This window comes from Mytilus galloprovincialis, chromosome 3, assembly GCF_965363235.1.
Source record: "Mytilus galloprovincialis chromosome 3, xbMytGall1.hap1.1, whole genome shotgun sequence".
NCBI lineage: Eukaryota > Metazoa > Mollusca > Bivalvia > Mytilida > Mytilidae > Mytilus > Mytilus galloprovincialis.
Genome location: NC_134840.1, coordinates 42051255 through 42078537, shown reverse-complemented (window position 1 = coordinate 42078537; position 27283 = coordinate 42051255). Strand labels below are relative to the sequence as shown.

The window sequence follows — 27283 nt, the reverse complement described above, 5'->3', positions numbered from 1 at the left end:
TTTATAGGCTTCTTTTCAAAGAAATTGTGCTATTTATAAAGATTTTAAAAAGTATTAAGTAAAAGAGAGGTGAAAGGTACTATACTATATGCAAACTCATAAGTTGAAAACAAACTTTCAAATGAAATGACTTATTTTGAGTTTGCTGTCCTGCTTTATCTGGAAGCATATTTTCACACAAATCATTGTCGTTTTTTGATCAAAATACTTTTATTTATCCGGTGTAAATATTTTACAGCTTGTTTCTTGAGAGAGAAAGGAACCTGGATTGTTAAACCAGTAGCATCATCCAGAGGTCGAGGTATCTTCCTTGTAAATCATGTATGTATTATGAAAATACTGTCTACTGTTAAATAAGATATAGTATCCATCATAGTTAATTCAGAGTTATTAGATATAGTATCCATCATAGTTAATTCAGAGTTTTCTGTATACTCATTATAAGATAGATGTGGTTCTCCTATAATATATTGTAGTGTTAATGGTCCTATGGATTCTGTATTTACAGATTTTTAACTCTGTTCTGGGACTATTTTTTTCAAAAATTCCTACAAAAAAAATTATTTTCAGCTGTGCCGAAACATTCTTAATATTTTTATGTCCTTAGTGACAGGGGGGATAAAGTGTAATCCTTGTCTGTCCTGGCTGTCTGTCTCATACGTCCCCAAAATTGGTTTCAGTTCTGTAACAATAGTTTGTCTTGATCAAAATGTTTTAAGACTTATACACAATTTTTGTTACCACAAAACACAGATCAAGTTCTAAATTGGGTGGCAGGGTTTTTACCATTCATGAGTTATGCCCCTTTAAAAACCTATAAATTTCTGAATTTTTTATTTTCCGTTTTCTAACTTTAAATTTCCTCAACCAAATGTCATGAAACTTATCCAAAATGCTTATTACCACAAAACACAGATCAAGTTTGAAATTGGGTAGCATCGTAACTTTTACTATTCTTGAGTTACATGTATAAATAAAAAAATTGCTAAAACTGTCATTTCTGTTCTCTAACTTTAATTCGCCTCAACCAAATGTTGTGAAACTTATACACAATGTTTATAATCACAAAATAGTCTTAATGATACATGCATATTAACAAGCCCTTAAATTAAAACAAAAAGTGATTACAGATGTTGAAATTCTGATTTATTCATAGACAAACTTGTATATTTTTCAGCCTGACCAAGTTCCTCTTGATGAGAATTTAATTGTTTGTAAATATTTAGGCAATCCATTACTGATAGATGGTAAGTTTATCTACTACACGATTCTGTTCTGGTGTATTTGTGTGTCTAGATTTTCATTCTATTGTATTATGAAATAAAAAGATATGGTCACATTTACATGATTTCCAACTTTATTTATATAGAATAATTTTATGTTTTTGATACTGACTTTATCAGCAAGAATATCAAGGAAACCCACTAGTGTGTGCTGATATTCATTCTTATGATGCCAGTTTAAAAAATAAAATGCCTTTGTTCTCTTTATTGGCAATTTGTTATAACTGTAGGTTTTTTATGTTGAGAATATGAAGTAGAATGAAATAGTTATTATAACTACGCAAACAAAATGTTTGGATAGTTTTTTGGTCATAAGAATGATGTCGCGTGCATTCCATTGATAAATTGGTGCGAATGGACTTGTGCACTCAACGTCCCAACACTTATACATGACATCATTGCCTAATATTTTGAGTATCAAGCCCTGTCTATTATCTTGCAAATATAAGGCAGTAAGATTTAAGTAAAAATTTACATATTGCAGATAACAGGAAATGTTTATTATGCAAGGGCAAACATTTTATTGCTGTTCTTCATCTCAAATATACAAATGAATCCAACTGTCATATCTTTAGTGAAAATTCAATGTATATATCTCTTTTGATTATTTTTTTGTAGGATTTAAATTTGATGTCCGGTTGTATGTTTGTGTGACTTCGTATGATCCTTTGACTATTTATTTGTTTGAAGAAGGTCTTACAAGGTAAGTTTTTTCATAAATGTATCTTACTATTACAAGACATTTCATCTTCCTTGTAGAGATATAAGGTATAAAATATATACTCTCAAGCTGGCAAAGTATCAGAATAGGTTTAGGAAGAATAAAGTAAGCAATAAGCTTTTGACATCATACTCTTAAAAGCCCACTTTCTTGCTGTTTTTGGTAAATAGAAATCCATCAGTGATGTTATAATCTCTTAGGGAAAGGCTCAGGAATTTCTCCATTTCATAGTGGAACATTATTTCATTCTTTCATGTCATTTATTATCGAGCCTGCAACTTTTATCACAGAAAGCTCAACATACGGATAGTGATCCGGCAGCGGCGGTGGCGGCGGCGTTAGCTAACTTCTTAAAAGCTTTATATTTTAGAAGGTATAAGACCTGGATGCTTCATACTTTATATATGGATGCCTCATGTTACAAGGTTTCCGTCAGTCACTTTCCAATGTCCTTGACCTCATTTTCATGGTTCAGTGACTACTTGAATTTTGTAATGTTAAATTCTCTCTTATTATAAGTAATAGGATAATTGTATTTGGTATGCGCGTACCTTGCAAGGTCCTCATGCCCGTCAGACAGTTTTCACTTGACCTTGACCTCATTTCATGGATCAGTGAACAAGGTTAAGTTTGGTGGTCAAGTCTATATCTCAGATACTATAAGCAATAGGTCTAGTATATTCAGTGTTTGGAAGGACAGTAAGGTGTACATTACCAACTGGCAGGTGTCGTCTGACCTTGACCTCATTTTCATGGTTCAGTGGTTATAGTTACGTTTTTGTGTTTTGGTTTGTTTTTGGGATACGATTGCTTTCAAGCAATCTGTAGACTTATACCAGTGGCTCAGAGCATTGCCCTCACGTCAATCGTTTTATTCTAAACATTAAGGAACAACTCAGATTCTTATGATTGTCTTACTTTAAAAGGTAAAAACAAACAAAGGGATTGAACTTTAACAACTTTCCTATAATGTTCTTTTCATAATCTTCATGTTTGATAATTCCATTGACTTATATGCGTGTTTTTAACAACACGGAAAATCAGAATTAAGCAGTATTTATCTTTAGTGTTTTTATAAATTTAGAAACACGTCAGAGGGAATTCCCAGTTTTGATAAAATGCGAGAGTTCTCTGAATTCCGATAAATCTATTTCTGTCATATAAGAACTGAAGACGAGTTTTTCTTATATTTTACCGTTATGAAACTGATATTTGAGATTGTACTTCCATAAAGAAATAGAGAACCATCTAGGTCGTTTAATAAACATTTAATATACGTTCTTGCTCCAGGGTTTGTTTTGGAAATTATGCGCATGCGTATAGATTTCTTGACTTCAAGGGGTTTTCGATTGAATGGTTGCTTTGGATTCCCCACTCAATTAATTAATTTTTAACTCATGGGATCTTTTCTATGTTTGTCTGCTATTGAAGGTTATTGTTGTTGCATAATTTTAAATCATATGCATCATTTAAATTAAAATAAATATAGTCCACATCGTAGAACACCCCTTCAGGCGAAATGGAGTCTTCCATATTATCGTTTCGAGTTGTCTCCCTTCCGGAAGTAACTTCCGTGAATTCTGAATCAAAACAATACGTCGAGTATTAGCTCGTTCTGTCAATAAAGTGTATTATATTAAAAACGATCGCAATTTAAACCGATAAATGTGTACGGAAAGGAGTCATGATCACTGACCCAAAGGAAATTAAATATTTAAAGAGTTAGGAATTGGGTTCCTCCTAGAATTAACGTAGGAAAATAGGTGATAAGATACGAAGTGAAATACCTTCTCTCACTCTGAGTCTCAGTGACTGCTGTGGAAAGTAAACTTGGAATTGATAGTACAAAAATAAAACACAATAGGCCTAATTACATTGTTCATACACTTTTATCCGGGATTGGCTATTTTGTAACTATTTTACATGTGCAGTTGAATTAGTTTTGAAAATAATATTATCCAGCTACATGTATACATGTGTCAATGAAACAACGGCAATCGTATCCCTCAGAGCAATCTGCTCTTTGATTCTTATACTGTATGCAATAGGCGTACTATATTTGGTGTATGGAATGATTGTAAGATGTACATGTCTAGCTGGCAGGTTTCATCTGACCTTGACCTCATTTTCATGGTTCAGTGGTCAAAGTTAAGTTTTTGAGTTATGGTCTTTATTTCTTATACTAAATGCAAAAGGTCAACTATATTTGGTGTATGGAAATATTTTATGATCTATATGTCTGTCCCGCAGGTTTTATTTGACCTTCAACTCATTTTCACAGTTCATTGCTCAGTGTTAAGTTTTTGTGTTTTGGTCTGTTTTTCTTAAACTATAAGCAATAGGTCAACTATATTTGTTGTATGGAAGAATTGTTACCTGTACATGCCTGCCTGGCATGGTTCATCTGACCTTGACCGCATTTTCATGGTTCATTGGTCAATGTTTAGTTTCCTTGGTTAATGTTAAGTTTATGTGACAGTTGTAATAAAGCATTATATTTAGGACTATCAACATAATATCAATGATTAGTAAAGAAGGCGAGACATTTCAGCGTGTGCACTCCTTTAAAAAAGAAATATGATCAAATAATATATAAAATACATCTTATCTAATCTATAAATCAAAGATGACCACTTTTCCTGGATCTTTAGATATGTGATTTCTTCAATAATCTATAAAACACATGTATCACCTGTAAATATATGATGTTTATTTTCGACACTGTTCACAGATTTATGAGGTCATATGGTTTAGATGCAAACAAGGGTCCGGAAACGGTCATATATGTCAGACATGACCGATTTGGAAACTCAAAAGTCCTAAATCATTTATTGGGATTTAGGTCAAATGTTATTTTTCAACAGAAATAATTTCGGTCATTTCGTTGAGATTGAGTTTCAAATCGCCATTTTAAACATATTTTTGTTTTGTTATCGATTTTATGTAATTAAACTGCCACTCCAGTAAAGTGTTATAATCCTGAGGGCCCTCCTAATAGCTATATTAATGCCTCGGGGAGCTATTGGCTAATGATCGCTAATCTTTTTACCTGTGTTTTTAATTCACACCTGGCTATTAATCACAAGCTCCAACTAATATTATAAAGAAATTAAAATTCAATACCAATTGTCAATTATGATTTAAAATTAAATTAAAACTTGATTTAATTTACTTAGAAAAAAGTTTTTTTCACTACTAACACACGTGCTTTGTTTACTATGATACGCATGTCTGAAATTCTCTTCCGCAGATTTGACACTAAATCGTAAATTTAAAATGATTTCTTGCTAAATTAAGCAAGTGCAACTATTTTCATTAATATTCTTACACTATTAAATGTAAAATATTAAAAAAAAAACGATGTTTTCCTGTGAATTTGATAAACAAAACTAATCCCGGGAATAAGTCCGGAATTGTTCGTTTTAGTATTGTTGAATTTCGACTTCAGAATCGAAAGAAACGTAAGCGATGACTGAGAAAATTACGATTTTGAGTCATTAAAATCATTTTATTCTTAAACTGCCTTCCCTTAATTGCTCTTGATCGATTTTAGGAAAATGGTAGGATAAATCATGAAGTAAACGCGATGCAACAGTTAAACAAGTTCGTTGATGCTACGAGTAGGAGCATACTAATGCAGTAATGAGATTTTGACAATCTGTTTTTGAAAAGGGGCACCAACTTTTAAGTTATATGAAAATGACCGAAATTAGGTGAAAAAATTTTCGGATCCTTGGATGCAAAGATGAGAAAATTAATTTAAGGAATATTCTTTTCCAAAGGCATGATTATTATTATATTGAAATTGAACACCTTGGGTTGATATCTGATTCTCACTCATTATAACACTTCAGTATTCAGCCAATTGTAGTTTTATGAATGCTTCTTAAATATATGTATAGTACTTTTTATAAAAGAGAATTTAGTCCTTTCATACTTTAATCTACAATTGTTAAATGTTTATGTTAATATTACTGTGGTAATTTCAGATTTGCTACAGTGAAATATGAGAAGAGCAATAGACATATACGCAATCAATGTATGCATTTAACAAACTACAGTGTCAACAAGAAAAGTGATGATTATGTCAAGTAAGTTTTAAAACAAGCAATGTTTCAGTTATCCTATAAAATTCTGTCTATAATATATTGTAGCCAAAAGTTTAACTATGCAATTAATTTTAACATGTACAATATATAGTCATCTGAATGATGGTTATAAGTCCGTCTGTCTGTCCATCCATCAGTCAGTTTTTCACACTTTTTTTTTTTATTCTTGAAGATATTGATTTGATATTTGTTGGTTAATTGTTTTATCATGACAAATTACAGATCAAGTTCAAAATTTGTTCTGAACTGATGATTTTGTGCAGATTATATAAGGGTCCTTGAACTTAGTAAACTCACTAAAATAATCAATTTTCTGCACTTCTTTTGGTCATTCTTGAAGATATTGATTTGATAATTGGACTTTAGTTTTATATGGCAAGTTACAGTTCAAATTTGAATTTTGATTTCGTCTGACAATTTTGTGCAGAGTTATGGTCCTTATATAACTTATAAGATTTATTTGAAAATGCACATCATATAGATGCAATAATCACCATTAAAGTTGCATCACAGATGTCAATTAAAGATTACTTGTTCAATTTCAGGAAATATTTTGGGTTATATGAGAGTTTTATATGCATCCTTCCCTTATTGGCTGGGCATTTATGTTTCTCATGTCCATCATTAAGTCGTTCAGTCATTCTGCAGGGTTACTTTCTTTAATCTTTGAGAAATTGATCTGGTTTTTATGCTCAAATTATGGACATAATGTTTTTTTGGTCTGTGGGTCCGTACATCAGTCCGTCTGTCCTGCTTCAATGTTTAAGTTTTTGGTCAAGGTAGTTTTTTATGAAATTGAAGTCCAATCAACTTGAAACTTAGTACATATGTTCCCTTTTATATGATCTCTAATTTCAATGCCCAGTTAGAGTTCTGACCCCAATTTCATGGTCCACTGAACATAAAAAATTATAGTGTGAGTTGAGCACCAGTCAAATATGGACACATCTCTTACAAATCAAGTTATTTGGGGTACAACAAACTTTTGCCAGAAGTAGGGCCCTTGGCTATAGAAAATTTCATGATAATCATACTTGTTAGGACTTTTTAAAACCTCCTTCAGTTTAGATATGGAACTGGGTTTGGTTCATTAGTGTTAAATGACAAATTTCAAAACCTAGCTTGTGTAACATGCTGGTTAACAGACTTTATACGAAATTAAGGCTATGGAAATTTGAAAATATCTTAAAATATTCTTATGCTGACTTTATTTTTGTTATGCCTGCACATCTGCAGTAATTTGACCACTTGAGTATAATTATTTCTGTTTGTTGTTTCTGGTGTTGATGAAGATTTTTTTTGTACATGCTATGATGTATTTGTGACTCATTTGTGTCTCATTGTAGAAATGATGATCCAGAAGTTGAAGATTATGGGAACAAATGGTCATTGGGTGCCTTGCTACGTTATCTGAGATCTCATGGGAAGGACACGGCAGGTAAGTTACCTGAGATTATAATACAAAGACAGCAATGCAATTCATTTATTGACTAAGAATGTGAGGCAAAAGCTACTACATTTGTGGAATTATTATTATATGTTGGATACCAATTTTTATGGATTTGGTTGGTTTAGGCTAACACATATTTAAATATTCAACAAAGTATGAATTTCCTATAGGTGTATATGGAAATTTGGCAAATCAAAGGAAATCAGTTTCAAATCTTCAATCCATGAAAATAAGTAACCACCAAAATAAACGAATCTGACAGAAGGTGAGATTCTTGATATCAAACATGTTTTTAAGTTAGTAGAAATCAATTCATATCAAATTTCATAAATATGAAATGATATCAGAAGCAGATTGAAAATAACTTAAAAGTAATCATATATCAAGGACATGTAAGGGAGGTACCTGAGATTACATACAAGGTACCCAAGATCAATTCACTAGGCAATTTTGGTTAAATATGAAAGATCACATGGAGTTCAATATCTAATATTCTACAATGTTTTATTTTACAGCATTGATGATGAAGATTGAAGATGTGATCATAAAAACAATAATCTCAGTAGAACTTCCAATAGCCACTGCCTGTAAAATGTTTATGCCTCATAGAGGAAATTGTTTTGGTAAGTTAGCAACAGTTATTATAATTTTCTGATCAAACTGTAGGACTATTTAAAGGATTTTTTAACCGTTATTAACCAGGTAGCTGTAACTTATAAACACTGACTTTCTAGAACATAATTAGAACATGTTGAAGTTGAGATCATTTGTTTTTCTCCACATTTGTTGAAAATTTTGAGTAAATTATATGAGAATATGACATTTTTTTTAAAATACTATAATATCCTACTTCTGAAAAAAAGCAAAATTTTGTTTAAGACAATATTCTTTTAGAAGATGACAATATTTACAATGACATTGACTCTGTTCTTCCCGTACTATGCATTTTTATGTTCTTGAATGAATTTTTTCCAATACAACAATTCAAAATTTAATAATTGTCTTCATTAGACATTTTAATACACATGTACATATATTATTTTCAACTATCATGTCATCTACATGAATGTTTTTTTTATATATTTTGTGACACTGTTTTTCAGAACTATATGGTTTTGATCTTCTCATTGATGATAACATGAAACCTTGGGTGCTAGAAGTCAACTTGTCTCCGTCCTTAGCTTGGTATGTATGTTGTTATGTCAACGTTCTGTGACTTGTCATCCACTCTGTAGGAGGTGATAAATTATATGCATGTTTGAATTTAAAACAAATTGTAACATAATACGGCATTTTTCCTTTGAAGTTTTTACGTGATAATCTTATTAATAGTTCGGTTTCTGAAAAACCATGGTTTAATATAAAGATTGATATGTTATTCCATAAAAAAGAATCATGACATACTTTGTCCTTGCAACTTCATGTAGATAGGCGGAGCTTGTACTATGGTTTAATCTGATAATTTTTATGTTAAACCATGATTTTAACTCCGCCTCTTTGTTTTACGCCGCCTTTTGGTTGACAGTTCAGTGAATGCACGAGGACAAGGATTTCGTTATATTTACAAATAGGATTTCTACTTTCTGGGACTTCCGTGCATGACTTCATAAATTTCAACCAAAACTCGGCCAGTGTTTCATGAAAAACAGAGAAAGCATCTTGTCCATGCTTTCAGTTTTAGGAACAAACAATTTAATTTTCTCGAGGGGGGGGGGGGGGGGGGCTGTTCATACCTGAACCGGATCATTTTTGCCAATGCATTTCATAAATGCAATACATATTGGTTTGGGAAAATCTTTTTTTAAGATTTTTTTTTATGACAAATCAGAGCCGTATTATTTTGTTCTAAAAATTCTCAGGCCCCAGATAATCAAGTGAACTTAAATCAAGATAATTCTATGTCCTTGGTTCCAGCAATATCCTTAATTAAAATCTATGCCTTCAAATTTCATGGCCATTCTTAGACATGTTATCAATGAATGAACCGACTGATTTTCGAAAAATTGTCTGGATCAATTTCTCGTGAGCGCGCTAAGCAGCGGGCTAGAACGACACTCCCACTGTTTTTTTTATTGGATAAAAAATCATCAGGCCACTTTTCAATGATGTTACACAACATATACACTACGCCTTACTCATTAACATATTTAAACGAACTCATCCTACAGATTCGTCGTTGAAATATGTTAACTCGTAAATAGCATGGTATATATAATACTTAATTTTTAATTTTCATACAGCAACAAACATAAATTATTGAAACACAGAATGACATATGATGCGTAAAATTGTTCAAAAGGATTTTCTTGTTTTATGATTTGATAAAATAAGAATTTTATAAGTGTTCATAGTAATAGGTCTATTGTGCTTATTTTGTATTTCATTGGATACATTTGATCATGATTAATATTCTTCTTGGCAGTTTTCTACTCACTAACTGACAACTTAGTGTATTCTTTTTTTTCTTTCTTTCTAGTGATTCCCCTTTGGACTCCAAGATAAAAACAAATATGATCTCAGATTTACTGAGCATGTCAGGTTAGTATAAATCTGTTAACAGCTTCAGTAACATTTCTAGAGCGTTATCCTCCAGGGTAGCTGCCATTTATTTAAATTTGCAAAATTACAATAGGTCAATGATATATTCATCAATGAAAATTAATATTTCTGTTTCTTTTTTTGTTCCCAGTACTTATAACACATAAAACTGACACTTTATCTATATTATTTATTAAGAGGATACCATTATTTACAAAAATATTGGACAATTCAACCACCAGCATCTTACTCAATGTGATACTTTTGACACTAAAATATTTACCATCAATTTAGAAAATATGGTTAAAAAAGGTGAACTCTGAACAAAAATAGTGCATTTAAAAAGAAAAGCAGAGACATGAAATGTATGCATGAAATTTCATTTTATATCATGAAACATCAATGAAAAAATTATATATTATGAAGTCATTATCATTTAACAAATATTATCTTTGAAGTCATTATCATTTAACAAATATTATCTTTGAAGGAATTGTTTGTCATGATCCTATGATGAGAACTTTACAACAGAGCAGAAGAAATCAAGATGTGTCCTCCAAGATGGGAGCCAGAGCAAAAGTAAGAACATTTTAACACTGACATGCTATCATTTGTAGTAGAAACATAAAATTAACCTATAGGTTTTACAAACCTTACACTGTACAAGATGAAGTGGTTTGTCACTGATCATTTTAGCGCACATAGCTAGTTCCTAATCAAAATAATTTGATATTGAAAATAGGATTTCTAGTTGCAGTCAATTTAAATTACTGATATTTTATTTTCTGCATGTTTTTTTCCTGAGTTAATGCATATGAGCAATAGTTAGGATCATTATGGTAAAAGCTGAATATTTAGGATAGTTTAAAATTTTAAATTGAAAGCAGAAAAATAAAGTATTAAAATGTTGTTTATATTTAAAAATAGATTTGATACGAAATTTCTTTCAAAATAAATACATTATGGATTGACTTCAGTTATTTGAGGCCTTAAGGGTAAGTTCTTTCAAGCTAAACATTATTGGCTCTAATGGTATAGAATTTCTGTCAATTAAAATGGCTTAGTATTAGCTGTATAGAGCCAAGTAACATTTATGCCACAGTAATCAATATTCTGCTCTTGCTGTGTTGTAAGGGGAAACCATTAAGTGAATAAAAATCGGGATATTAAATCTTTCATATCTTAATGATATTTTATTTGAAGTAGAAAAAAAATAAAAAATGGATACATGTTTATAATTTCATTTTAAAAATATTGAAAAATATGCATGTTATTGTATTGATATTTTATCTTTCATCCTACACCCACCCCACTCCCATAAAAACCAAACCATACAATTTCAACATTTTGCAATGTTTAAATGTTTTCTTGTGTAACAGCCTAAGTTGAAACATTTACTTCTTTATGTTATGGTATTAATGAGAATTGAATTTTCTTATAAAAGTGATAAGTTGAATACATTAAAAAAAAGTAATGCTCAGGTAATTTATTTTAATTGTTCTGAATTGCCAGAAAGAAAGAATAACTGGAAAAATAACGGTGAGAGGCCTATATAGACTATGTTTCTATATAACTTTTACTCTGACTTGCAAATCAGATATATCAAATTGAAAAACTTACATGCTGCTTTTCAATAGTACTTCATTCTTTTTTCTTAGCTTTTATAATAAAGAGTCACAAAATTCAACTTTTGTTAAGAAAAACCCCAAAATAACCAACTGATACATACAGTATATTACACATTTTGATGTATCTGATTGAGTAACATGTATTACTGTATAATAATTAAGAAATTCTATTATGTAGCAAGTTTGTTGCACGAATGTTTTCTTTAATTTGTGATATGATTTCAGCACCTCTCCCCCCTTATTTCAACCTCTTTAATTTGAATGTTATTAAACAGTATCTTCTTGATATCCCATGACCTACTGACATTTATATAACAGTTTAGGTCTAAAAGATCTCATGTTTTTTGCATGACTATCTGTTTCAAATCTCCAACTTAGTTATGATTATAAATTCTTTCTTCTCTGGTTAACAGTGCAATAAGTTGTATTTCTAATTTCGTTAACTTAAAACATTTTATATATTTCTGTACATACAAAATGTACTCTGGTCAATACTTTAACACTAAATTAGCATTTGATTCTTAAGTGCCTACAGCTGTTCCATTTAACCCACACTGAATGAAGGCACATATAAATGAATTCTTCTGTTGATATCTTTGTGTTCATGGCTGTTCCATTTATCTCCTACTGAATGGAGGCACATATAAATGACTCCTACTGCCGACTATCTTCAAAGTTTAACCTGAAATAGGGTATTGTCATGAAAAATCATTTTCTATAGTATATATATACAATCCATTTCAAAATTGATTGGCTTCCCTCTGGTTACTTTGTTTAAATGCCTTGATTAAAGATATGTTCTAAATTTAATGATGAAAATAGAGTCGTAAGATACCAATGGGACATCCAAAACTTTTTAAGTCCAAGAAATATTGATAATGCAATGGCAAAATGGGACAAACTGGTCTAATTTCTTTGTTTTTCTCCATTGTGGCTATATTTTGCATAATTGCATTTATTTTTAAAGAATTATTTTTGTTAAAACCTACTACAACACAATTGCTAACTGACAACTAAAAAGTCAAAAGCATTTATCTCTTAGGAGATATTTTAAACATATGTAGAAATATAGATGTTAATACATAGACATGCATGTTTTATCAATTTTTGCATGCAGAAATATTAGCTTTACTTTTCTATACTTCTTAAACCAGAGCTTTAGTCTTTAATATATATATATAGATACATTTATTGGATAGAATCAAAAGAGCTTTTGTGTTTATATTGATACACAGGATAGAAGGAAGTGGAGACTCTCTGCTGATAAGTTGTTAGAACCGAAGGAAGATAATAATTCGGTAGACTCATTGTTTAAATCTTTGGTACACTGATTAATACTAAGAAACATTTTATAAGTATTAGCAATTTTGTTGATAACATATCTCAAATGTATTTTGGAAGGGGCAGATTTTTTATTTCAAAAACCATATGAAATGAGGCTGATTAAAACAAAAATTACAAACAACTGATAAGATGTTGAACTCACAATTTTTTCATTTGTCCTTATGGGGAAATTAAATCTATTGATTAGCATGACAAATATGGAAGTTCTACTTCAATAACAGTTTTTAAGACACATTGGGTGGCAAAAATATTAGAATATTAAGAATTTCACGATAAATAACTTCGACTGATTAGATAAAAAAAAAAGCCTTCGACATTAATAAGAAACAATATTTATGAAATGAAAAGTTTCTTGGGATTATTTGATGTAGAATTTCTTTGAAAGCTAAGGCTTTGGTACACAATACAATTTCTACTTTGCTTGGTGTTGTGTTCTGAGTTCAAGTATATACTAGGGTATATTATTTATATGAAATGTTTGTCAGCATAGCAGTGTGTTTGCACATGTTTGAGAAATATATTTGCCTATTACAGTCAGTGAGAATGGCCAGAGATGCATACAATAGTGTAAATATTGTTTGTTTTTGTGTTTATGATAATAATTGTTTCATGTTAACCAAGTTAACAATGTCAATACATGTAGCATTCTGTTATCATCATGGTATATTATCATTATATGGAAAGTAAAAATGGGCAATATTGTTGTTGTTCCTATACTAAATACTTCATGCATGGTTAGATTTATTTAAACAGTTTGAATCAATTGGAAATTTTTTAGAAAATAAAACATTAAGAAAACTCTTTTGACAGCCATGACATGAGTAAATAATTGATGATTCTATAATTTGACCACACATGCCAATTTAAGGATTTTTTTGTTGTCAAGCATTTTTTGTTTGTCAGCTTGAATCCTTGCACATCTTTTATTCTGTTGTCATGAGGCAATGTTTTACAGATATAAACTTGGTGTGCATGTTTATTATGATGTTAACGTCTAATAATCCATGCCAGAATGATTTTGACCCAGATTTCATGGTTCATTGCACAAGAAAATGTTAATGAGAGAGTGGAGTATGATGTTCTGTAGACACCAAACCCTATCAGCGATAGGCATAAAAAGAGTTTCTAGGAGAACAGAAGCAAGGAACTCTGTCTTAAAATGAACGAGTCACACTTTAACAATGCTCTGTTAGCAGACAATACATCCTTTGAGGTGTTAAAGATGTCTATTCAGTTAGGCTGTCGTTATGTTTTTGTTTTTGTCTCATCAGAGTTTGTTTTAGTTTTTTTGTTAAACAAAAAGTCTTTAAAATGCTTAAAAACATTGCAAAGCTTTTGGGTTATTTTGTTTAAATTGTGGTTATAGATTATTTTTGCTTAATTAATTCACATGCATTATAACAGTTGCTTATTTTAACCCACAATTTATTTCCAGTCAGCACGATATCGCCCTTCATCTGCTACCAATGTGGTAAGTCATGTGACCTCTGGTGTTTTGTAATATCATAAAACGTGTCTCTCTTCATACACATTTTGTTGTTCTTGAAATTTTAGCTTAAAATGGGAAATGTTTTATTTTTATTAAACAAAATACCACTTATTACTTATAGAATTAAAAAATACAGATATTTTACTGATACATTTCAAGCAAACAAAAAGGTATGTGTATCACGGCTGTATTCAAATTTTACCTCATTCTTAAATGAAACATTACTCATTTTGTCTCTAAATTGATTTATTTAAAAACTTGATTAATTGTGGTGCTTTAGTAGCCACCATCATGAAGTTGAATAAGGAACAAACTGACTTTGTTATAAATTTTCTATTTAATTACACAGATTCCACAAACTAGAGAAGTGTTCTAAATATTTTTATGTTATTATATTTTAAGTAAAAGTCACCATTTTAAACATTTTGATAATGATATATTTCTTTCTTAGTATATAGAACCCAGAAAAGTCCATAGTATGAAGAGAGACTAGCATTACCTGAACTAAAACACATGTCATTTCATACTCATCAAATCACTGTAATCAGTGGAGCTTTAGAACAAAATAATCAGAATGATGATTGAATTAATTCTTTATGAAATTTTATTGAATTATAAATTTTATTTTATTACTGTAATGTAAAATTAAGAAGACTGTGAAATAATGATCTGTAAGCATTCAAATATGCTTTGAATTGTTACTTCCTATATTATTTCAATTGTTGCTTTTCATAGATTGGTATTAACTGAAATTGAGTGTTTTAAACAGACAACATTAGAAAACATATTGTGAAAATATATTTTTTATGAAACTAAGCTACATGGAGCAAAAATATAACCAGTTTAATACTGCACAGATAAAGAATCAAGTTTGAAGTATTTTTTACTTAAGTTAACAATTATTATATATGCTCACAAAATTTTAAATTTGTAACATATGTATTGTGTTTTTTTTTCCTCGTATCATGAAAATTCCCTCCTTTCACTGATTTTGATGAACATAAACTGTGAACAATTTGATTAAGAAGCAACATTTTGGTTTGCCTTTTTTTTTTAAATTTATTATAAACCAGTATAGATGAACTAACAGTATTGCAAAATATAAACTATTTTCTCACAAATGAGATTCACAATAAGAAATTATGTGATTAAAATTTGCCTGTTTATTTACATTTTTTCAATCAAAGTAAAAATAATTTGTGAAGAATAGAATGTATTTGAAATGCATAGGAAACATATGTCTGAACTTTTTAAAGAGAAGAACGGATACATATTCAAGTAGAAGAAAGTGTTATTGAAGTGGAAAGTTGTTATATTTCAGGATTCTTGGTATCAGTTACTGAGGGTTTGTACATTGATAGAAGTTCTGTAACATTTGGGCTAATATTTAAGCAGACATGGTGTTATTGTTTTCTCATTTTGATCATTTAACGGGAAACAAAAGTTTATTGTTTGTGGTGCATTTATCAAATTATTTGATTTTAAGGATTCTGGTGGGATATAGATTGAGTGGTTTATTCCATTTTCGTTATTTGTCACAGAAGAGTGAGAATTTTTTTAATATCAAATATATTCACTTCAAATATGCAATTACAAACACATGGTATATGGCTTATGATCAAATGATGCAGAACTAAAATTAATCAATAAACCTGTGGAGTGAATTATCTAATAGGCTGTTTCCTTCTGCATGCTCTATTATTTAATTGTATTGTTGATAGGGTCCCAAAATAACTGAAAGATTAAGAACTTTGCAGACTTTTGGGAGTCCAAGCCAATTTTTTTTTAGCAATTTCTTATATATTTTTCTTGTCCTTTATCATAGTTAATAAAATTACATTATGTGCATATAAGATATGACTTTTCTTAATGGCAAATAGTTATAGGTATTTAAGAAGCACCTTTTATACATTCTTTTTAAAGCTTTTTTAAAGGGCTTTTATAGTTCCCTTGGAAAATTTCCAGGATTTACATAGAGTTAGACAATTAGTGTACATCTATGACGCTTAGCCTGTTAGCAAGATGTTGGCTCGTTGCAGACAGCTACTTACAAGAACTTATAGTACTGTTGTCAAACTGTTGGTTGATTTAGTTTATGTATTAGTAACTAACAAATTGGTGTAAAGTGGAGCTTTAGATTACCATCCATTTTAGGAAGACATTGAAACTGTAAAACAGCTTTTATAACTGCATGATAAATAAGTTAACATTACTCATTTCCATTTCAGATTAAAATATAAGGAACTCAGTGGTATCTGCCAATAATTGTATCTGTTTCAATGTTTTATAGTATTTTGACTTTTGCACTTATTTATGGGTATATTTGCATGTTGAAAAATTATCCTTTTTTTTTCAAGGAAGGGTGTTATTATGACAAATTTCAAACTTAATATACTTATAATTTTAAACATATTTCTTTTCAGCAACGACAGCGACCTCAGTCAGCTTCAAGTACAGGAGGAGGAAGTAATAAAGGGGACAAGAATCAAAATAGCAATGCTAACAAAGGAATGGCAGGACTAAATAGTGATGAAATAAAAATTCTCAGAAGAATCAAAGAGGAGGATCAAAGGAAAGGAGGCTATGTGAGAATATTCCCTACGGCTGATTCGTGGGATATCTATACGTAAGTAGTAACTCTACTTTTTCGTGTAATTAAAATCAGGACATTTCTTAACCCTTTCCTCCATAATGACGCCTTTTGACGCCACCCCCTTTACTCCATAATGACGCCTTTCGACGCCTGTGTAGTGCCTCAGTCAAAACGTATTGCCTATGAACAAATTTTATCAGACTAAAAAACAATTGTATCCAATATACAAAGGATATTCATGAGAATATCTGACTGAAATTTTATTGATGAAATATTTGTTTTTGCAATGCATTAATACTTTAAACCTGATGAATTTTTTTTATTGAAAAAATCCTATGCGAATCAAGTGTGTAAAAAAAACAAATCCCATGGAGGAAAGGGTTAATAATACCTGTAGGGTGATGTTATTTCTCTTGAAAAAAGTATTCAATAGATATAAGAAGATTTGGTATGAGTGCCAATGAGAAAACTCTCCATCCAAGTCACAATTTGTTAAAATAAACCATTTAAGGTCAAAGTACAGTCTTTAACCTGGAGCCTTGGCATGTACATACAGTTGTCTATTGACACAAAAGTAAATGACAGAATCTTGTATTGAAATTTTTTTACAATAATAGATAAATAGTTGCCATCATTAGTCCATAATTTTAGGGTAAATGTCAGCTGCAAATAACTTATTTCAGCTAAATAATTGAAATGTATGAAACAGTCAAAATTGTTCACCAAATATTTAACTTTGTTGTTTTTCAGGAATTTTTTACAGTTTAACACCACCAATAACTTGATGGTTCATCAAAGATTATATCCAGAAAGGTATCTATGAACAGTTCTTATACAGAAAAATAAATATATGACTTTTATACTGTAATATTATATTGCATTTTGGAATTTTAATTGAATTTTTGTGTTCTCACCTGTGTTCTCCCCAGGATTTTTGGATAGCGCTGTGGTAAGCGTGTAATTTTTGACAATTCTCAGTAACTTTGTCTCGGCCCGCGGTTTGTTTGTAATTGATTTGTAATGTGTTTTTCTTATATTATGCTATTGATGTTTTCTCTTGTAATGATGTCCTCATCATGCTCATGGAAGTTACCCCTTTGTTTGTTAATGTTATTGTCTGGATATAGAAGAGTCTTTTTTTCTCCACTGTAAATTCATATAATCCTCATATTATCTGTGTATAAACCCAAGGAGAAGTCTTTTTCCATGACTGCCTATGTGAAGATTGCTTAGCACTAACAGGTGATGTTGTAGAACATGTAGGACCAACAATAAAATCAATGAAAGTCATTGTCAGCTGTTGTGTTTGGTTTTGAAACCCACTGTAACATTGTACTGTTAACCTTACGATGTTTGACAGGAATTGACATTTTTTAGCATAATGATTTCTCATTTTTCTTACCTTAATGTTTTATAATATTCATATGGCTTCTCCAAAGCTGGACATTGAGAAAGTGAATTTCTCAAGTCTGGTATTAGCTTGGGGTTTGTTTTTTCTAATCATATCCTCTCAATTGTTTTCAAATGGAAAAATTCATTACTGTAGAATTGCTGACTAAACAATTATTAGTTTGAATAGGTGATAATTAATACTTCAAAGACTTGCTCATTTTCGGGTTTCGTATGGATAGTAAATCCGGCAAATTGTAACAAACCCCTGTGTTTGATCGTTTTTAAAATCATCGTTTGATCCAAGGTTGTAAAATAAGTTTGTGAGTGTCGTTGGGAAATGCGGTCAATTTATTTCATCTCATTTCAACCATATATGCCTCTATATATTCTTTTAATTAAAAAAATAGATGTCAATGTTGAAATCTTTATTTATTTTGATCTTTTGTAAAATTTATTAGACTGGTCCCGTGGAGTTACTTAATACAACGGAAATAATTCATTCAGAAATAGTAAACCAGTCGATCACGTGATCCGAAGTGAAAAATAAGCTGGAAATTTGAAAAACTACGAAAAAATTATAGCGACACGCTTGCGTTGGATAGTGCTGCCGTCAGTGCAATAGAACATCAGGAAATTGGGATAACGCTAAAACGGCCTGGGGAGAACACTGCTCACAAGTAAAGATTTTAGTTTCATAAATATAATTTAATAACTATGAATTCAGAAATTTTCCTGTGCACATTATTTACTGCAGCTGTTAAACAAAGGAGAACATGTGAGAAAACTTATTGCGTCCTAAAAAATACAATAATGCTATCAAAATTAAAAATTTCTCACAATTTACTCAATAATTAAAAGATTGCAAACAATTCTAAATTTGCGATAATAAAAATAGAAACAAACATATGAATACTAGTGTCTGTATTTATTCATAATGGATAATTCTGGTTTTTTTTTAGACATAAGACTAGTGGTGTATCTTCCAGTGGTAGATCTGGGACCACATCTGTTGGTGCTAGAGCTAAGTATGTCTTTATATTAGTTCTTACTGCTTGGTCTTTATTACATCTGAAGGGTTGATTTAAATTGGGCTACCAATATCTTCAAAACATTTTCAAATTTTAGTGTAATATATTTATATAGATATTGGATATTCTTAGCCAAAAATATAAATTTAATTAGATGGTTCAAATAGGTACTGACTAAAATGAGTATCTTTCTGCATTAATATACATTTGTACATATCTGACCCAAAAAAAATGTTTATGTGAAAATGAGCCTTTTTGCATACATAGATTTTTCTGACAATAAATTTTACATGCTGGTAAAAGATTTATTTGGGAGACCCTGTCTTGAATTTTATCCAATCAACAAAATTATGGGGTTTGCCAGAAACTTTTTTAAAATCTTAAGTTATTTGGTATGAGATGAAGATATTGGTTTCCAGTCTGTGGTAATAATATTTTTCACATTTGCACATGCTGATTTTTTATACAGGAATATACAATTCACAGCATAGTAGTTTATGCATAACATAGCAAAAGGGATATTTTTTTTGGTGTTTTTTGTTCAAAGTTTAACTTTGATGGCTTAAATACCAAGTAATGAATCAGTATTTGTCCTATCAGTTTTTTGTTGTACCCTCAATGAAGCTGCAGAAAAAGGTTTAACTCACAGTTGAGGTCAATAACACTGTCATCGTAAACAATACTGAAAGTTACGGTTGTATTTGAGGTCAGTTTCAGAATTAGTTCTAAAATAAATCATTGATGATAAGTATCTTTAGCATTAATATCCAGAATAGAATATGGACCCAGTTATTGAAGCAGTTGTTACTTTGTTACAATCAGTAAACTACACTTGAGTTCTATTTTATTGTTCCGAAATTTTTTTATTTGATAAGATTTGTTAAAGGAGCACTTATGAAAGACCAATTATATTTATTGAGCTTCTTATTTTTAGCAAGATATATGTTAAATTACCGGAATCTTTCAATTTGGCAAATTCTTTTCAAATTGGCAAACATATCTCTGCTATTTTTTTTCATTGTATGATATTAAATTCATATGATCTTTGATATATAAGCTGTCAAGGTTCTACATGTGTACTATGTACCCCACTATATAAAATTTATACACTAAATATTTGATTATTTATATTGCTCACACACAGTCAAACTTTTATAAAAAATCTTTCTGTTGGATTTACATTAAATGCAAAATAAACTCCTTGATTTTAAACTGTATAAACCCAATATCCATACATAACAGTTGACTTGCATTTTACCAATGTCACTGCATTAGAGGGTAAATAAAGCAGTGTTGTTTAAAGATCTTATAAATAACAGATAAATTGGTACTTTTCAGATATGACCCAAGGTAATTACTAGAACTGAATAGATATTTTGCTAGTAGCATGTAAATCAAATACTATATTATGTTGGAAAATATGAAATAAAAAAATACTGAGAAAATATCCCAGTTTCACATGTAGATATACTGGTTTTCGACAAGTGTAGTAGTTGTAAAATTTAAAACAAGAGGGCAACAGTAATCAATTATGATAGATAAAATCAGATAATTGTTTTCTATGCCAAGTTTTGTAGTAATAATGGTAACATATTTCAAAATTCATAAAAAGCACATGGTACTTTTTTCTCTTACTGATAGTTCCCTAATGTATGCTCAATTATATATTTCCATCATAATATAGTAAATTTGATCAACTGAAAGTATAGTAAGAAAGAAAAGTTGTGTTTTTGAACAATTTTTTGTTGTTTGCATGTTATCAGTTTGATACTGAACATCATAAATCAATTCAATTGGATTTTACTAATGGTAACAGCTTTCCATGATCAACATACAAATTAATTAAGCATGTGGAGTGATTTGTGCAAAATATTAGTATACTTACTTGTGACATACAAGTAAAACATGCATTAGCTTCATCAGTGTGAATTGATTTTCAGAATTTCTTCTATTTTCCGCTCAAAGTAAGTAAATACTTCCACCAATCAACAGATCTAAATTTAGACGCATACTCACATTATCTTCTGTTCATTTATAACTGATTCACATTCTTTCAGCAAACACCATAAATTTCTTGCATGTAATAAGTTGCAGTATTTGCGGTAAATATTTTGAGTTTGTAGTCGACAGTATATTTAGTTATGACGTGTAGATGTTTCTTATTATTATGCTTTAGCTTTTATTCTTGGTGGATATAATATGTTGTTATATATATATTAGGTATAATTTTATACTACCATTACGTTTATATTCCTAGTTGTAGCTATTCCACTCTTTTATGAACTTATTTCACTCGAGAGTAACTGGATCAAATAAAGTACTTGATGACGTATTTGTAAAGAAATGTAAATTGGAAGTTGACTAAGAAAAAATTTTATATACCGAAAAAAAAAATCATTGTACATTATTTTCAAACAAAAGAGCATCTTTGATATAAAGGTATAGTTAAGAAATGTTTTAATGTAGACCCTGAAATTGTTTGTTTTCTTTAAAAAAAAAAAAATGGACATCAACATATTTATAATTATTTATTGCATTGACTAGACTGTCACAACAGCTATTAAGCTTATGTCAAGTGTTAGAAAATAGACACACTATTGGTACCAGTATTTAAGAATGAAAAAGAACTGCTAAAGAAACAAGGATAAGTGGTATGATTGAAAATGAGACAACTATGCTTATCACAGGTTAAATGATACATTTAATGTCTTCTTTGAACTTTATCCAATTATTTATTCATCTGACCTATGGGTTTATATTTCTGGTTCTGTCCTTTTCTATGTTGTGAGGCTATAGAATGAAATTCAAAACAGTGTGGCTGTGGCCATTGATTGACACATTAAATTCATCCATTGACTGGGACAAATTACGTGAACGTTTGTATGTAACGACCACTGTTCACGACGTACCTACGATAGACATTTAAACTGTGGGGTCACCAAAGGTTTCTTAGCGCCTTTAATTATAAAATAATTCGAAAAATTAATCAGGAATAACCTTTATGTTTTGATTTATATAATTGATATAAATCAAAACATCGTGTTTTATTTCTGATTAATTTTTCGAATTACTTTATTAAGGTGTTGAGAACCTTTGGTGACCCCATAGTTTAAGTGTCTTTAAAAAGTACATAGTGAGCAGTGGTCGTTACATACAAACGTTCACCTAAATTGTCCCAGTCAATGGATGAATTTAATGTGTCAATCAATGGCCACAGCCACACTGTTTTGAATTTCATTCTATTTGTCTTTGTCTACGCTATTATTATTGGTTACTTTCAGATTTTGATAGCTCCTTTTTGTCATGTTCTTCAACTCTGTCTGTTTCGTGTATACCATGTTAACCATACATAACAAGCTTGTAAGAGAGAATAATTAAAAAATATGTCTTATAAATAAATTAAATTTAGTACATTTAGTATATTAGTCTTTTGATAGATCTGTCCAGTAGCTAAGACAAATTCAAATAGTAAATGCATTTATGTTTACGATTAGGCCAGGTATTTTTTTTTTTGCATTATTCCTGTGTCCTCAGTACATTAGACAGTTAAACCTTCATTGTTACACAACCCACATTTTTTGTCTTGCATAGGTCAGTTGATGGGGTTCCACTAGAGGAAGGTCCATGATCTTAAGTATAGCACATCTTATTTCCATGGTTATTATTTTGCTCCTCCCCTCAGTCATGAAGCATTGACCTTTAATGTTTCCCACAGTTTCAGAGTTTGTGATTAGATTAGTTTAAGATGAACCACTTATGTTAAGTAAATGGTATTTGGTATGCAGTTTTATAAGCATTTGCAAGTCTCATTTCCACAAAGATCATATGGCCCCTATCATCATGATCCATCATGGTTCATCGTATATATCATTGACTTTAACTTTTGCGTACTACACAAGTGAAAATTTAGAACTTATGAAAAGTACATGGTATTTGGTATGCAGTTTTATAATTATTGACATTTCTTTTTCCATGGAGGTGATTGTGCCCTGTCCCTTTAGTCATGGTTCATTGACTTTGAATGTTTTGCATGGTTTACATGTTTAGATATTGTCATTTCACTTTCAACATTTGTGTTTTACTATCAAAATTTTAAAAAGCTAGACATATCTATGTGTCAACAGTTTATTTTTATTACCAAGTGAAAACCTCGGTGGGTTTTACAAGTGATATACCTCTATTATCATTGTTGTTGTGAAGATACATGAAGAGTTAGCAGTCATTGTACATTTGTAGCATGTAAATATTGTCTGGGAAATTTCTTTGTAATAGAGTTATTTTGTAAGTTAACACTACTCCCACCGTAATAAAATACTGTTTGACACATTTCAGCTGAATGACATGAAAAAAGAACAGTTAAAAGTTTGAATTGCATAAGAATGCATCACCATCACATGGAATGTTATTCATTTCCTTTCATCTTAATAAAATTTTGTCTTTCTATAATCTGAGAGCACATTCTAATAACTATCTTTGAATATTTTAAAATTCTGTCTGTTAGTTTTCTGTCTGTTCACACAGAAGTTATACCATGTAAATTAAATCTTTACAAAATTATTTTGCTCAACCAGTTGCTTGTTAAGAAGCTTCAAGACCCCTATGTTTTTTGGTATTTAAAAACAACATGATATAAACTACATTTTGGCAAAGTCCTAAAAAAAATTATTGGTGTGAATTCAGACCCCTATCTTCCTGCAATCTAGTTTCTATTTCAGCAGATTACTATTGTTCTTTATGCTTGTAAATAGTTATAGTATGTTTATGAAATACAATGAATTTGATTTAATTATCACACATACATGTGATGCCTGTTCGTCAACGTTGAAGAAGATTTGTCTCAAACCAAAGGAAAGTATGGTTCATGATTTCTTTTAAAAATGTCTGTGTCTTTTCATGTTCAAATATTCATTTGAGTGAAATATTCGATTTATTTATTTTTACAGAAGTGCATATTCCTCACTTAGTGGTACATCTATCAAGTCAGATTCTGAGGTAAGATATGTTCAATAACTTTTCAGAGCATAAACATATTTTCTCGAAAAATAGAACAACATGCCAATGTTTTCTGCAGCTGTTTATATATGTGAATAAGATATTAGATATACAATAGAACACAAAAATGCAGGACTGCAAAGTCAAAGTAGATTTTTTCGTGTTCAGTTGTAATCAAATCATAATAGGCTAAACAAATTTCAGATGGCAAGTAGAGTCAATATGTCCAACTAAACCTCAGAAAAGCGAAGTACAAACTATAATTTAGCCCTCCTATCATTTTCATACAGAGAATGGCTCTTTATATTTTATATTTGAAGAAGAATTATCTTTATATAAGCAACAAACATTGCTAATTTATTTTACATGTACATTCATGTACTTTTTTGAACTTATATAAAATATTTATCTAAATTTTAGTATGCTGAATGTTATGCTCAGGCAATACTAAGGACTAGACAGTATGAAAGGAAGTTAGGATCTGGTAGACGTGGCAGACGCAGAAGGAGAAAAGGTATTTAATTTATAGATATGATGTCTGAAATTCATATCTAGTTTGTGCAAATGTTGGTTAGCAAAATATGGCCATTATTTTTCTGCAACAATAATGCTGATAATAGTCATAATAAGCAGTAGTATAAGCTAAATTTACCATTGTCAAAAATCTCCTGCAATCAAATTATTATGTTTAGCTATAAAGTTTTGTTGTAATTTAACTTGAAATATGGAAGAAATATAGTATTTAATTTGTGAAGATTTTAAATGAATAATTGACTTCTTTAAAAAAAAATACCAACAATAACAAGACAGCAATTTGAACATGTTGAAAAAATATCAACTACTCAATCAGGACTAGTTTATATGATGATACATATATAAACATTGTCACTGTTTGTTTTATTTGTTTTTTTGTGTTTTTTTTGGCATAGAAAAATGTAGATATTATGTTTATATGGCGGAATCATCAATTTTAATATCTTTCTTTATCTAGCGAGAAGGCGACCTAAATTAGCACAAGGTGTGGCTGAAGAAGATGGGGAGGAAGAGGGAGAAGATGAAAAAGATGAAAAAAAGTCAGATGATGAAAATGATGTAAATGATGATGAAGTCAAAGAGTCTGAATCAAAAGATGAAACCAAGAAAGAAAGTGTAGTAGAAGTTCAGGTTGAGAAGTCAGCATCAAAATCTGATCAGAGTGATGTAGGTAAACCCCCTAAACCACCAACTACCAAAACAGCAGTCAATAAGGAAGTACCAATAGAAATACCTGTGGAAGAGGAACGACCTCCAACTCCACCCAGAGAACCTAGATATAATGTGGTAGAACTCCTACAGAAGGGCTGTACTCTTAGGTAATAATACAAATCTGTCATAGGATTTGAGGATAGGAAATAATGTGTCTAGTTAATACCTTAAAACTTTTCTTATGTAATAGTTGAATTACAACCTTAGCCTTCCTCATTTATATAGAATACTACTGATTCATAGTTATTCCCCCAGAACCAGTTCATCCTGATTAATAATTAATATCAACTGTTTTATGAAATATGCAGTAGATTTTTTTGTGAGAGACTGATATGATATCCAAAATAACAGGTATCTGAAAAAAAAAACACAAAATGTGGCTCCATTATATTTGAATTTGATATCTGGTTAAAAATTAGCAATGTTACTTTAAGTGCAACCACAATTGTATGTATTTTTCAGATGCTCCACAGTCAGGTACAAAACAGCACTCTATTCTTAGAGATTGCAAGTGACACACAGTCTTACATATTCAGGATTTTTCTCCCTTTGTTAATTAAGCCTAATTGTATTTTCCTGAAAGCAAAGCTTTATATCATATGCTTTTGTACTATATTAAGAAGAATTTACTTTTGTATCATTTGGTTTAAAATTTCAGGCAATTTTGACATAGCAGACACATAATTATAAAATGCACTCAAAATATTATTTTAAAAATATCCGTTATAGTTAACCAAAAATATATGTCTTAGCAGACACATTAATATAAAATGCACTCAAAATATAATTTAAAAAAATATCCAGTTAGCCAAGAATATATGTGAAATATAAATTGTATAATTGTTTTTTTTTTTATAGTATCTTTTTGTTTGACAAGCATTTTGTGTAATTTATTCATGATGTCAGTTTCCTTGTAAAAGATAATTTGCTAAACATATTCAATACAAAGATTACCTGCATCTTATGTTAAATATTATACTCTCTGATCTTTGGACACTCTTACTTTGTATTATACAAGTACTCAATCATAGCACACTCTTGCCTGTGCAGAACATACTTTAGTCTAAACAGTGTAGAACATCTGAACATTTTTAGTTAAAACAAATTATTCTTTTCATTCAGTTTGCATTTACAGAAGCAGAAAATATTTTTTTTATGGCACAAAATATAGTGAGTCACTTGCATGATAAGAGTAGTCTATAAGTATTTTCTGTTTGCTGTACACTTCAAAGTGCTGGTAGATTATTTTTCAGTTGTTAAGAAAAAATACTGATATCTTATTTTATTATAAGTTTTAAGTTTTTTAATGTTGTAATGCATATATACTTCATATTTAAAGAATTATGCTATAGTTCATATATCAGTCAAAGCGCAGCAATAGCTTTTCCCAATGCTTGTTGAATTAAGTTTGTTTTAAGTGTTATCTTACTTGCTAAAAACCAATACAGACGTTGTGTTCTAACATTATCTG

At 30.2% G+C, this 27283-nt stretch overlaps 1 protein-coding gene across 23 annotated transcripts in view; it reads left to right on the top strand.

Annotated features, from left to right (window-relative positions):
* Positions 1 to 27283, top strand: part of LOC143067974 (tubulin polyglutamylase TTLL5-like) — a 57343-nt gene that overhangs the window by 11769 nt on the left and 18291 nt on the right. For 4 of the 23 annotated variants that reach the window (XM_076241657.1, XM_076241668.1, XM_076241666.1 and 1 more), the window contains exons 7-26: positions 239 to 321; positions 1178 to 1247; positions 1902 to 1986; positions 5994 to 6095; positions 7460 to 7551; positions 8079 to 8186; positions 8667 to 8748; positions 10040 to 10101; positions 10592 to 10680; positions 11079 to 11096; positions 11614 to 11640; positions 14509 to 14544; positions 15884 to 15907; positions 16986 to 17188; positions 17906 to 17968; positions 19507 to 19572; positions 21633 to 21677; positions 24519 to 24567; positions 24988 to 25081; positions 25559 to 25919. In XM_076241657.1, coding sequence (XP_076097772.1) covers positions 239 to 321; positions 1178 to 1247; positions 1902 to 1986; positions 5994 to 6095; positions 7460 to 7551; positions 8079 to 8186; positions 8667 to 8748; positions 10040 to 10101; positions 10592 to 10680; positions 11079 to 11096; positions 11614 to 11640; positions 14509 to 14544; positions 15884 to 15907; positions 16986 to 17188; positions 17906 to 17968; positions 19507 to 19572; positions 21633 to 21677; positions 24519 to 24567; positions 24988 to 25081; positions 25559 to 25919 — 1759 coding nt within the window. Of the gene's footprint in view, positions 1 to 238; positions 322 to 1177; positions 1248 to 1901; positions 1987 to 5993; positions 6096 to 7459; positions 7552 to 8078; positions 8187 to 8666; positions 8749 to 10039; positions 10102 to 10591; positions 10681 to 11078; positions 11097 to 11613; positions 11641 to 12964; positions 13028 to 13607; positions 13641 to 14508; positions 14545 to 15883; positions 15908 to 16985; positions 17189 to 17905; positions 17969 to 19506; positions 19573 to 21515; positions 21540 to 21632; positions 21678 to 24518; positions 24568 to 24987; positions 25082 to 25558; positions 25920 to 27283 lie in introns of all 23 variants that reach the window. The other 19 variants (XM_076241658.1, XM_076241653.1, XM_076241654.1 and 16 more) reach the window with 19 other exon arrangements.